This window comes from Homarus americanus, unplaced genomic scaffold (assembly GCF_018991925.1).
Source record: "Homarus americanus isolate GMGI-L3 unplaced genomic scaffold, GMGI_Hamer_2.0 scaffold11022, whole genome shotgun sequence".
NCBI classification, from domain to species: domain Eukaryota; kingdom Metazoa; phylum Arthropoda; class Malacostraca; order Decapoda; family Nephropidae; genus Homarus; species Homarus americanus.
In genome coordinates, this window is record NW_024737068.1 from 163,513 (window position 1) to 177,038 (window position 13,526).

Consider the following 13,526-nt stretch of genomic DNA (forward strand, 5'->3'; position numbering starts at 1 on the left):
AACATACACACTGTATATCGTTTCTCACTCTTGATTAATTTTTTTGTTTGTGTGTTTATTTATGGTTATTATTACTGTTATTTTTATTTTGGGGTTATAATTTTTATCTATTTTTATTAATTATTATTAAATATTATTATTATTATTATTATTATTATTATTATTATTATTATTATTATTATTTCCCCCCCCAGGCCCTGATATGGGTCAGTGACCTATGCTCAGGTGGGCTAATCCCTGCAAAAAAAAAAAAAAAAATCTTCAGGCCATGAGACCCACTAATCACCCACCCAAGAAAGGGTGACCTGACATTCCATCAGAAGGTCAGTAATATGAGACCACTAATCCCCCACCTACACCTCCACCTGACATTGAGTCAGGTCAGGTCAGGTCCCCCAAAAAAAAAAAAATTTTAACTTTCATCTTTATTCAAGACATTTTCAGAAAATTCTCTTGATTTTCAACCTCGGAAATTTTTTCCTAAAGTCGGAAATTTTGGGAAAATTCCAGCTTTGGGAATGATTTTCCGAGCAAATTTCAATTCTGACTATCTGTGATTTTGGGGTTTGAGGGATTCCGGCTAACGGAGATATTACTGTACACTACAATGTATACAAGGACAATGTTCCAATCTGGTTGTGCATCAGTTGTTGGAAATGGTGAGTGGTGTGAAGTTCCTTGTGAGAATCTTGTGTTAATGTCATCTTGCAATCTCACCACACATATTTTAGTTAAGATGGCTTTTATTATTTTAATATAATCTCTTATGTTAATTAAGTTTACAAACATGACTTCCACTATGTAATATTTTTGGCAGGAGTTACTGGTGCTGACTGAGTATTAGATGATGATTTCACTCTGCCTGCAGTCACATGATTTAAGGTTCACATTTTAAACTTGGAAAATAAGATGACCCATACATAGGGACTTTCTTAAAGATTCAAAAGTCATTATATATGCCACTTTATATATGGTATAGTTACTTCCATTACTAATTATTCTTTCTTTTCTTTTCCTTTTTTATACATGTATTGTACATCATTCTACCACACAGTCTGTCACATTCTTTTATCTAAGTTATCTTAGAAATTCTGAGTTTACTTTCTTTATCAAAACATCTTACTTGGAATAGATGACGTCTGAGGTTTAGATGTCATTGTATCTGTCGCTACTGACTGCTGGGTCTGTTGGTTAACCATCAGGGGTTGCATGACAGGAGGTCTTTGTCCTGGCCCTCCTGGCCATGGACCCACCTAGGAACTGCATTTGTGCCCGCACCAGTTGTATCTGATAGATTGGAGTATAAATCAACATAATATTTAGCTAACTACTCATCATACAGTTCTTCTCAATTCTTCCTATAAATTTCACTAGACACAAACTATAAATAAAAAATAATTGTAAATAATATTAAATGCAGAAATCAATCAGACTGCTTGAAAATCTAATGAAAGACATTAAAAGATGATTATTGAAAAGCTACAAAATAACTTGGCTCAACACAGAATACCTGTTCTTTGATCCTACACACAAACTTAGATTGCAGAGAGGTACAGTCACCCAAAAAAGTCCTGTCTCCTCTAATCCTGAACCACGAACCCTGAGATTCAGACTCATGAACCCGAAGCAGTAGACACTGATACATTATTCTGTCCATAAATGCTTCGGATTCAAGAGTCTGAATCTCAGGGTTCATGGTTTAGAGATGGTCAGGACTTAGGGTGACTGTACATACACACAAACAGGAGGGAACCAGTATGCTCTGCTCTATACACAGATGACAGTAAATCCTGCTCAATCTATTGCTTTTCTCTCCACAATTATATAAAAAATGTGTGAAATAAACATCTTCAAGGTAAGAAATAAAATATGTAAAAAAAATAAAAATACAGTACTCTGTATAGCTAAACCTCTATTTACGATGTCCCAATCTACAATAATTTGTGTTAACGATGCTTATATATTATGACCACTTATTGCGATGTAAACAAACTCACATTAAGGACACTCGTCACCCCACCAACTCGCCAAGTTGCCATATGGAACACATCACTCACTTCATTTGTCAGCTGAGGTACCATCTACCTGAATGCCACCTCGTGGCCATCTCAGTGAACTGCAGTCCAGTCATTGTTTCTTCTTGGTTACAAGTGTGTAAGAAATGGCACTCAATGTTTATCAGCCATCATCATTTTTTTTTCAGCATAGATCCATGTTTATTAAAGTTCATATGGTACTCCATTTTAGTGAATGTGAAGTGATTTTTGCTATGTTTTTTGTGACTAAAAAGTGCTTTGGCTGTATTGTTGTGAATAGAAGGCGAGAGCACCAACCGGTATCATTGTTTTTATTTTATCAGTGTTCATTTTTTCCCTTACAGATATAAGAAATTACAAAGTTTCAGTGTGCTATACTATACTGCTGGTACAGTACATGTACTGTACCCAGTTTTAGTGACTGAGTTGTTTTCTCTGCTTTAGCAACTGTGAGATGCTTTCATTCTGACAGTGAAGTGCACTAGCAACTGTGAGATGCTTTCACTCTGACTGTGAAGTGGTTTAGTGATTGTGAGATGCTTTCACCCTGACTGTGAGGTGCTCTAACAACTGTGAGATGCTTTCCCTCTGTTTTTGTGACAGTGAAGTGAGCAACATAATTTTGAAAATGTCTGGCAAGTATTTTGTTCACCATCTTTAAGGCCAAGAGCCAGTCCCCGCTCTTCAGACTCCCCAAAGTCTGTGTGGGACGCAGGTTGATGTCTACACTCCACCTTAAGAGTCCCCTTAGCCTCGAAGGGGACATGTGATGACGACCAGACCCTTTCTCCTCTACTCTAATCTCTCGTCTATCTTCTCTACTCTCTCTCTATTCTCTGCCCTCTATCTCTCTTCTTCTTCTCTTTCTCTCTTTTATTTCTGTCTCTTTTATCTTTCTCTTTTATTTCTGTCTCTTTTATCTTTCTCTTTTATTTCTGTCTCTTTTATCTTTCTCTTTTCTTTCTGTCTCTCTCTCTCTCTCTCTCTCTCTTTTATCGCTCTTTTCTCTATACACTCTCTCTCTTCTCTATGCTCTCTCTCTCTTCTCTACTCTCTCTCTCTTCTCTACTCTCTCACTCTCTTCTCTACTTTCTCTCTTCTCTATTCTCCTCTCTCTCTTCTCCTCTCTCTCTCTCTCTCTCTCTCTCTCTCTCTCTCTCTCTCTCTCTTTCTCTACTCTCTCTCTCTCTCTTTCTCTACTCTCTCTCTCTCTCTCTTTTCTCTACTCTCTCTCTTCTCTACTCTCTCTCTTCTCTACTCTCTCTCTCTTTTCTCTACCTCTCTCTCTCTCTCTCTCTCTCTCTCTTCTCTCTCTCTCACTCTCTTCTCCTACTTTCTCTCTCTTCTCCTATCTCTCTCTCTCTTCTCTACTCTCTCTCTCTTTCTCCACTCTCTTCTCTACTCTCTCTCGTCTCTCTCTCTCTCTTCTCTACTCTCTCTCTCTTTCTCTACCTCTCTCTCTTCTCTACTCTCTCTCTCTCTCTTCTCTACTCTCAATCTCTCTTCTCTATTCTCTCTCTCTTCTCAACTCTCTCTCTCACCTCTACTCTCTCCTCTACTCCTCTCTCCTTCTCAATCTCTGTCTTCTCCTACTCTCACCTTCTCTAATCTCTCTCTTCTCAACTCTCTCTCTCTTCTCTACTCTCTCTCCTTCTCTAATCTCTCTTCTCTACTCTCTCACCTTCTCTAATCTCTCTTCTTCTCTCTCTCTCTCTCTTCTCTACTCTCACTCTCTTCTCCTCTCTACCTCTACTCTCTCTCCTTCTCCTAATCTCTCTCTTCTCCTCTCTCTCTTCTCTACTCTCTCACCTCTACTCTCTCTCCTTCTCTAATCTCTCTCTTTCTCCTCTCTCTAACCTCTACTCTTTCTCCTTCTCTAATCTCTCTCTTCTCCTCTCTCTCTCTACCTCTACTCTCTCGCCTCTAATCTCTCCTTCTCTTCTCTCTCTTCTCAACTCTCTCTCTTTCTCTACTCTCCACCTCTCTTCTCTCTACACCTCTCTCTCTCCTCTTCTCCTAATCTCTCTCTTCTCTACTCTCTCCCCTCTTCTCTCTCTCCTTCTCTAATCTCTCTCTTCTCTGTCTCTCTCTTCTCTACTCTCTCTTCTCCCTTCCTCTCTCCTACTCTCTCTCCTTCTCTAATCTCTCTCTTCTCTCTCTCCTCTTCTATCTCTCCTTCTCTAATCTCTCCTTCTCTAATCTCTCTTCTCTCTCTCTCACCTCTACTCTCTCTCCTTCTCTAATCTCTCTCTTCTCTCCTCTCTCCACCTCTACTCTTTCTCCTTCTCTAATCTCTCTTCTCTACTCTCTCTCCTTTCTCTCTCTCCTTCTTAATCTCTCTCTCTTCTCTACTCTCTCACCTCTACTCTCTCTCCTTCTCTAATCTCTCTTCTCTCTCTCCACCTCTCTTTCTCCTTCTCTACTCTTTCTCCTTCTCTAATCTCTCTCTTCTCTACTCTCTCACCTTCTCTCTCTCTTCTGCTCTCTCCTCTACTCTTCTCTTCTCTAATCTCTCTCTTCTCCACTCTCACCTCTACTCTCTCTCCTCCTAATCTCTCTCTTCTCTACTCTCTCACCTTTACTCTTTCTCCTTCTCTAATCTCTCTCTCTACTCTCTCACCTTCTCTCTCCTTCTGTATCTCTCTCTTCTCTCTCTCCTTTACTCTTTCTCTTTACTCTCTCCTCTCTCTTGTCCTTCTCTACTCTCTCACCTCTCTCTTTCTCCTTCTCTAATCTCTCTTCTCTACTCTCTCTTCACTACTCTCTCTCCTCTAATCTCTCTCTTCTCTACTCTCTCCTCTACTCTCTCTCCTTCTCTAATCTCTCTCTTCTCCTACTCTCTCACCCTCTCTCTCTCTCCTTCTCTAATCTCTCTCTTCTCTACTCTCTCCCCTCTTCTCTCTCTCCTTCTCTAATCTCTCTCTTCTCTACTCTCTCACCTCTACTCTCTCTCCTTCTCTAATCTCTCTTCTCTCTCTCCTACTCTCTCTTCTCTGCTCTCTCACCTTTACTCTTTCTCCTTCTCTATTCTCTCTCTTCTCTCTCTCTCTCCACCTCTTCTCTCTCTCTCTTCTCCTCTCTCTCACCTCTACTCTCTCTCCTTCTCTAATCTCTCTCTTCTCTACTCTCACCTCTTCTCTCTCTCCTTCTCTAATCTCTCTCTTCTCTCTCTTTCTCACCTCTACTCTCTCTCCTTCTCTAATCTCTCTTCCTCTCTCTCTCTCTCTCTCTCCTTCTCTAATCTCTCTCTTCTCTCTCTACCTCTCTCTCTCCTTCTCTAATCTCTCTCTTCTCTACTCTCTCCCACCTCCTCTCTCTCCTTCTCTATCTTTCTCTTCTCTCTTCTCACCTCTACTCTCTCTCCTTCTCTTCTCTCTCTTCTCCTACTCTTCTTTCTCCTTCTCTACTCTCTCTCTACTCTCTCTCCTTCTCTAATCTCTCTCTTCTCTACTCTCTCCCCTCTCTCTTTCTCCTTCTCTACTCTCTCACCTCTACTCTCTCCTTCTCTAATCTCTCTCTTCTCTACTCTCTCACCTCTACTCTCTCTCCTCTAATCTCTTCTTCTCTACTCTCTCACCTCTCTCTCTCTTACTCTTCTCCTTCTTTCTTTCTCTCTCTCTCACCTCTACTCTCTCTTCTCTAATCTCTCTCTTCTCTACTCTCTCACCTCTACTCTCTCCTTCTCTAATCTTTCTCTTCTCTACTCTCTCACCTCTACTCTCTCTCCTCTATCTCTCTCTTCTCTACTCTCTCACCTCTCTTTTCTCCTTCTCTACTCTCTCTCCTCTCTCTCCTTCTCTAATCTCTCTCTTCTCTTCTCCTCTTCTTTCTCTTCTCTGCTCTCTCACCTCTACTCTCTCTCCTTCTCTAATCTCTCTCTTCTCTACTCTCTCACCTCTACTCTCTCTCTAATCTCTTCTTCTCTCTCTCTCACCTCTCCTCTCCTTCCCTCTCTCTCTCCTTCTCCTAATCTCTCTCTTCTCTACTCTCTCTCTCACCTCCTACTCTCTCTCCTTCTCTAATCTCTCTCTTCTTACTCTCTCCTCTCTCTCCTTCTCTAATCTCTCTCTTCTCTACTCTCTCACCTCTCTCTCTCCTTCTCTAATCTCTCTCTTCTCTACTCTCTCACCTCTACTCTCTCTCCTCTAATCTCTGTCTTCTCTACTCTTTCACCTCTCTCTCTCCTCTACTCTCTCTCCTTCTCTACTCTCTCTTCCTTCTCTCTCTTCTCTCTCTCTACTCTCTCACCTCCTCTCTTCTCTACTCTCTCACCTCTACTCTCTCTCTTCTCTACTCTCTCACTCCTCTTCTCTCTCTCTCTCTTCTTTCCCTCTCTCTTCTCAGCTCTCTCTCTCTTTCCCTCTCTCCCTCTCTCTCTCTTCTCTGCTCTCTCTCCACCTCTACTCTCTCCTTCTCTCTCTCTCACCTCTGCTCTCTCTCCTTCTCTAATCTCTCTTCTCTCTCTCTCTCTCTCTCTCCTTCTCTATCTCTCTCTTCTCTACTCTCTCACCTCCACTCTCTCTCCTTCTCTAATCTCTCTCTTCTCTACTCTCTCACCTCTCTCTATCCTTCTCCAATCTCTCTCTTCTCTACTCTCTCACCTCTACTCTCTCTCCTTCTCTAATCTCTCTCTTCTCTACTCTCTCTCCTCTCTCTCCTTCTCTAATCTCTCTCTTCTCTACTCTCTCCCCACCTCTACTCTCTCTCTTCTCTACTCACTCCTTCTCTAATCTTTCTCTCTTCCAACTCTCTCTTCTCTACTCTCTCTCCTCTAATCTCTCTTCTTCTCCTACTCTCTCACCTCTACTCTCTCTCCTTCTCCAATCTCTCTCTTCTCTGCTCTCTCACCTCTACTCTCTCCTTCTCCAATCTCTCTCTACTCTGCTCTCTCACCTCTATCTCTCTCCTCTATCTCTCTCTTCTCTACTCTCTCTCTTCCTAATCTCTCTCTTCTCTATGCTCTCACCTTCTCCTAATCTCTCTCCTTCTCTATCTCTCTCTCCTTCTCTAATCTCTCTCTTCTCTGCTCTCTAACCTCTCTCTTTCTCCTTCTCTAATCTCTCTCTTCTCAACTCTCTCTCTTCTCTACTCTCTCACCTCTACTCTCTCTCCTTCTCTCTCTCTCTTCTCTACTCTCTAACCTCTATTTTCTCCTTCCCTAATCTCTCTCTTCTCTACTCTCTCTCCACCTTCTTCTCTCGCTCTACTCTCTCCTTCTCTAATCTCTCTCTTCTCTAACTCTCTCTCTTCTCTACTCTCACATCTCTTCTCTACTCTCTCATCTCTCTCTCCCCTCCTAATCTCTCTCTTCATTTCTACCTCTTCTCTCTCCTTCTCCTAATCTCTCTCTTCTCTAATCTCTCTCTTCTCTAATCTCTCTCTTCTCTACTCTCTCTTCTCTCTCTCTCCTTCTCCTAATCTCTCTCTTCTCTAACTCTCTCTCTCTTCTCTCCGCTCTCCTTCTTCTATCTCTCCTTCTCTAATCTCTCTCCTTCTCTAATCCTCTCTCTTCTCTACTCTCTCTTCTCTGCTCTCTCTCCTCTACTCTCTCTCCTTCTCTAATCTCTCTCTTCTCCTCTCTCTCTCTTCTCTCTCTCTTCTCTTCTCCTACTCTCTCCCCCTCTCTCTCTCCTTCTCTAATCTCTCTCTTCTCTCTCCTTCTCTATCTCTCTCACCTCTACTCTCTCCCCCTTCTCTCTCCTTCTCTAATCTCTCTCTCTCTCTACTCTCTCTTCTCTCTCTCCTCTTCTCTCTCTCCTTCTCTTCTCTCTTCTCCTCTCTCTCTTCTCCTCTCTCCACCTCTACTCTCTCTCCTTCTCTAATCTCTCTCTTCTCTACTCTCTCACCTCTACTCTTTCTCTTTCTCCTAATCTCTCTCTTCTCTACTCTCTCTCTACTCTTTCTCCTTCTCTACTCTCTCTACCTCTACTCTTTCTCTACTCTCTCACCTTTCTCCTTCTCTAATCTCTCTCTTCTCTCTCTCCCTCTCTCTCTCTCCTTCTCTAATCTCTCTCTTCCTCAACTCTCTCTTTCTCCCTCTACTCTCTCTCCTTCCTCTAATCTCTCTCTCTTCTCTCTCTCTACCTTCTCTTCTCCTTCTCTGCTCTCTCACCTCTCTCTGTCTCCTTCTCTAATCTCTCTTCTCCTCTCTCACCTCTGCCTCTCTCTCTTCTCTAATCTCTCTCTTCTCTACTCTCTCCTCTACTCTCTCTCCTTCTCTAATCTCTCTCTTCTCTACTCTCTCACCTCTCTCTTTCTCCTTCTCTCTAATCTCTCTCTTCTCTACTCTCACCTCTCTCTCTCTCTCTTCTCTAATCTCTCTCTTCTCTACTCTCTCACCTCTACTCTTTCTCCTTCTCTACTCTCTCACCTCCTCTCTTTCTCCTTCTCTAATCTCTCTCTTCTCTACTCTCTCTCACCTTTACTCTTTCTCCTTCTCTAATCTCTTCTCTCTCTCTCTCCCTCTACTCTCTCTCCTTCTCCTAATCTCTCTTCTCTCTCTCTCTCTCTCTCTCTCTTCTACTCTCTCTCTTTCTTCTCTAATCTCTCTCTTCTCTACTCTCTCTCACTTCTCCAATCTCTCTCTTTCTCTCTCCACCTCTACTCTCTCTTCTCTAATCTCTCTCTTCTCAACTCTCTCTCCTCCTCTCTCTCCTTCTCTAATCTCTCTCTTCTCTCTCTCTCTTCCTCTTTCTCCTTCTCTAATCTCTCTCTTCTCTCTCTCTCACCTCTACTCTCTCCTTCTCTAATCTCTCTCTCTTCTCTACTCTCTCACCTTTACTCTTTCTCCTTCTCTACTCTCTCTACCTCTACTCTTTCTCCTTCTCTCCTCTCTCTCTTTCTCTTTCTCCTTCTCTAATCTCTCTTCTCTACTCTCTCTTCTCTCTCTCTCTCCTCTAATCTCTCTCTTCTCTCTCTCTCCTTCTCTAATCTCTCTCTTCTCTCTCTCCCCTCTTCTCTCTTCTTCTCTAATCTCTTCCTCTACTCTCTCACCTCTTCTCTCTCTCCTTCTCTAATCTCTCTTCTCTACTCTCTCCCTCCTCTCTCTCCCTTCTCTAATCTCTCTTCTCAACTCTCCTCCTTCTAATCTCTCTCTTCTCTGCTCTCTCTTTCTTTCTCTTTCTCTAATCTCTCTCTTCTCTACTCTCACCTCCTCTCTCTCTCTCCTTCTCTAATCTCTCTCTTCTCTCTCTCCTTTCTTCTCTTCTCAACTCTCTCACCTCTACTCTCTCTCTTCTCTAATCTCTCTCTTCTCTCTCTCTCCTCCTCATCTCCTTCTCTAATCTCTCTCTTCTCTACTCTCTCACCTCTACTCTCTCCTTCTCTAATCTCTCTCTTCTCTACTCTCTCACCTCTACTCTCTCTCCTCTAATCTCTCTCTTCTCTACTCTCTCACCTCTACTCTCTCTCCTTCTCTACTCTCTCCTTCTAATCTCTCTCTTCTCTCTCTCTCACCTCTACTCTTTCTCCTTCTCTACTCTCTCCTCTACTCTCTCTCCTTCTCTATCTCTCTCTTCTCTACTCTCTCACCTCTACTCTCTCTCCTCTAATCTCTTCTTCTCTACTCTCTCACCTCTACTCTCTCCTTCTCTCTCTCTCTCATTCTCTAATCTCTCTCTTCTCTCTCTCTCTCTCACCTCTCTCTCTCTCCTTCTCTAATCTCTCTTCTCTCTCTCTCCTCTCTCTCTCCTTCTCTAATCTCTCTCTTCTCTACTCTCTCCTCCTCTCTCTCTCCTTCTCTATCTCTCTCTTCTCTCTCTCTACCTCTACTCTCTCTCCTCTCCATCTCTGTCTTCTCTACTCTCCACCTCCTCTCACCTCTACCTCTCTCTCCTTCTCCTACTCTCTCTCCTTCTCTAATCTCTCTTCTCTACTCTCTCTCTCTCCTCTCTCTCTTCTCTGCTCTCTCACCTCTACTCTCTCTCTTCTCTCTCTCCTCCTCTTCTCTCTCTCTCTCTCTTCTTTACCCTCTCTCTTCTCAACTCTCTCTCTCTTCTCCTCTCTCTCCTCTCTCTCTCTTCTCTACTCCTCCCTCTCTCTTTCCTCTTCTCTCTCTCTCCCCTTTACTCTCTCTCTCCTTCTCCTAATCTCTCTCTTCTCTACTCTCTCCCTCTACTCTCTCTCCTTCTCCCTAATCTCTCTCTTCTCTACTCTCTCACCTCCTCTCTCTCTCCTTCTCTAATCTCTCTTCTCTACTCTCTCACCTCTCTCTCTCCCTTCTCTAATCTCTCTCTTCTCTGCTCTCTCACCTCCACTCTCTCCTTCTCTATCTCTCTCTTCTCTCTCTCTCTCTATCCCTCTTTCTTCTCTCTCTCACCTCTACTCTCTCTCTTCTCTCTCTCCTCCTTCTAATCTCTCTCTTCTCAACTCCTCTTCTCTTCTCTCTCTCCTCTAATCTCTCTCTTCTCTCTCTCTCACCTCTACTCTCTCTCCTTCTCCAATCTCTCTCTTCTCTACTCTCTCCCTCTACTCTCTCTCCTTCTCCAATCTCTCTCTCTCCTACTCTCACCTCTCTCTCTCTCCTCTAATCTCTCTCTCTCCTACTCTCTCTCTAATCCTCTCTTCTCTACTCTCACCTCTACTCTCTCTCTTCTCTACTCTCCTCCTTCTCTAATCTCTCTCTCTTCTCAACTCTCTCTCTCTTCTCCTCTCTCTCCTCTAATCTCTCTCTTCTCTACTCTCTCACCTCTACTCTCTCTCCTTCTATAATCTCTCTCTCTTCTCTCTCTCTCATCCACAATCTCTCTCTTCTATACTCTCACCTTCTCTAATCTCTCTTCTCTCTCTCACCTCTACTCTCTCTCCTTCTCTAATCTCCTCTTCTCTACTCTCTCTCCTTCCCTAATCTCTCTCTTCTCTGTTCTCTCACCTTCTCTAATCTCTCTCTTCTCTACTCTCTCACCTTCTCTAATCTCTCTCTTCTCTACTCTCTAACCTCTACTCTTTCTCCTTCTCTAATCTCTCTCTTCTCTACTCTCTCTCTCACCTCCCTCTCTCCCTCTCTCTCTCCCTCTACTCTCTCTCCTTCTCTAATCTCTCTCTTCTCTACTCTCTCCCTCTACTCTCTCTCCTCTAATCTGTCTTCTCTCTCTCACCTCTACTCTTTCTCCTTCTCTACTCTCTCCCCCTCTCTCTCTCTCCTTCTCTAATCTCTCTCTTCTCTCTCTCACCTCTTCTCTCCCTCTCTCTAATCTCTGTCTTCTCTACTCTCTCCTTCTCTAATCTCTCTCTTCTCTCTCTCTCACCTCTACTCTCTCTCCTTCTCCTATCTCTCTCTTCTCTCTCTCTCTTTCTCTTCTCCCTCTTCTTCTCTAATCTCTCCTTTCTCTGCTCTCTCCTCTTCTCTCTCATTCTCTCTCTGTCTTCTCTCTCTCCTTCTCTAATCTCTCTTCTCTACCACTCTACTCTCTCTGCTCTATCTCTCTCTTCTCTCTCTCTCCACCTCTACTCTTTCTCTCCTTCTCTACTCTCTCACCTCTACTCTTTCTCCTTCTCTAATCTCTCTTCTTCCCTCTCTCACCTTTACTCTTTCTCCTTCTCTAATCTCTCTCTTCTCTTCTCTACCTCTACTCTCTCTCCTTCTCTAATCTCTCTCTCTTCTCTCTCTCTCCTTTCTTCTCTCTCTCACCTCTCTCTTTCTCCTTCTCTAATCTCTCTCTTTCTCTCCTCTCTTCTCTAATCTCTCTCTTTACTCTCTCACCTCTGCTCTCTCTCCTTCTCTAATCTCTCTTCTCAACTCTCTCCTCCTCTCTCTCATTCTCTAATCTCTCTTCTCTACTCTCCCTTTCTTTCTCATCTCCTATCTCTCCTCTTTCTCTCCTCTCTCTCCTTCTCTAATCTCTCTCTTCTCTGCTCTCTCACCTTTGCTCTTTCTCCTTCTCTACTCTCCTCTCTCTTTCTCTTCTCTCTCTCACCTCTGCTCCTTCTCTAATCTCTTCTCTTTCCTTCTCTCTCTCCTCTATCTCTCCTTCTCTCTCCTCTCTCCTTCTCTAATCTCTCTCTTCTCTCTCTCTCACCTCTTCTCTCTCTTCTCTAATCTCTCTCTTCTCTCTCTCTCACCTCTTTCTCTCCTTCTCTAATCTCTCTCCTCTACTCTCTCCTTCTCTAATCTCTCTTCTCCTTTCTCTCCTTCACTAATCTCTCTTCTCTACTCTCTCACCTTTTCTTTCTCTTTCTCTAATCTCTCTCTTCTCTACTCTCTCTCTTCTCTCTACTCTCTTCTCTTCTCTCTCTCCTTCTCTAATCTCCTCTTCTCTACTCTCTCTCTCCTCTACTCTCTCTTCTCTAATCTCTCTCTTCTCTCTCTCACCTCTACTCTCTCTTTTTCTCTTCTCTCTCTCTCCTCTCTCTCTCCTTCTCTAATCTTTCTCTTCTCTACTCTCTCTCACCTCTCTCTCTCTCCTCTAATCTCTCTCTTCTCTACTCTCTCCTCTCTCTTTCTCCTTCTCTACTCTCTCACCTCTACTCTCTCTCTCTTCTAATCTCTCTCTTCTCTACTCTCTCACCTCTACTCTTTCTCCTTCTCTCTCTCTCTCCTCTCTTCTCTCTCTTTCTCCTCTAATCTCTCTCTTCTCTCTCTCTCACCTCTTTTTTCTCTCTCTCTCCTTCTCTAATCTCTCTCTTCTCTTCTCTCTCTCTCCCTCCTCTCTCTCCTTCTCTCTCTCTCTACTCTCTCATCTCTTCTCTCTCTCCTCCTCCTTCTCTCTCTCTTCTCTAATCTCTCTCTTCTCTGCTCTCTCACCTCTACTCTCTCTCAATTCTTTTTTTTTTTTTTTTCTCTGCTCTTTTTTTCTCCTTCTCTAATCTCTCTCTTCTCTACTCTCTCACCTCTACTCTTTCTCCTTAATCTCTCTCTTCTCTCTCTCTCTCCTACTCTCTCCTTCTCCCTCTCTATCTCTCTCTTCTCTGCTCTTCTTTTCTCTCTCTCTTTCTCCTTTCTTTCTTCTCTCTCACCTCTATTCTCTCTCCTTCTATACTCTCTCTTCTCTTCTTTCTCCTTCTATCTATCTCCTCTCTTCTCTACTCTCTCTCCTTCTCTTCCTCCTTCTCTACTCTCTCTCCTTCCCTAATCTCTTCTCTTCTCTCACCTTCTCATCTCTCTTCTCTCTCCTTCTCTAATCTCTCTCTTCTCTGCTCTCTACCTCTGCTCTTTCCTTCTCTAATCTCTCTCTTCTCTACTCTCTCTACCTCCTCTCTCCTCTCTCTCTCTCCTTCTCTAATCTCTCTCTTCTCTACTCTCTCACCTCTCTCTCTCCCTCTAATCTCTTCTTCTCTACTCTCTCACCTCTACTCTTTCTCCTTCTCTACTCTCTCACCTCTCTCTCTCCTTCTCTAATCTCTCTCTTCTCTACTCTCTCACCTCTTCTCTTTTTTCTCTCTTCTCTCTCTCTCACCTCTACTCTTTCTCCTTCTCTAATCTCTCTTCTTCTCTCCTCTCTCTCTCCTCCTCTCTCTCTCCTTCTCTATCTCTCTTCTTATCTCTCTCTCACC

The 13,526-nt window shown here is 43.2% G+C and overlaps 1 protein-coding gene across 1 annotated transcript in view; it reads right to left on the bottom strand.

Moving 5' to 3' along the window:
* The window catches only part of LOC121872815 (mediator of RNA polymerase II transcription subunit 25-like), a 36,493-nt gene that overhangs the window by 18,486 nt on the left and 4,481 nt on the right, over window positions 1-13,526 (bottom strand). The window contains exon 3 of the mRNA XM_042375864.1: window positions 1,124-1,287. Within this exon, the coding sequence (XP_042231798.1) occupies window positions 1,124-1,211 (88 nt within the window). The 5' untranslated portion in view covers window positions 1,212-1,287. The remainder of the gene's footprint in view (window positions 1-1,123; window positions 1,288-13,526) is intronic.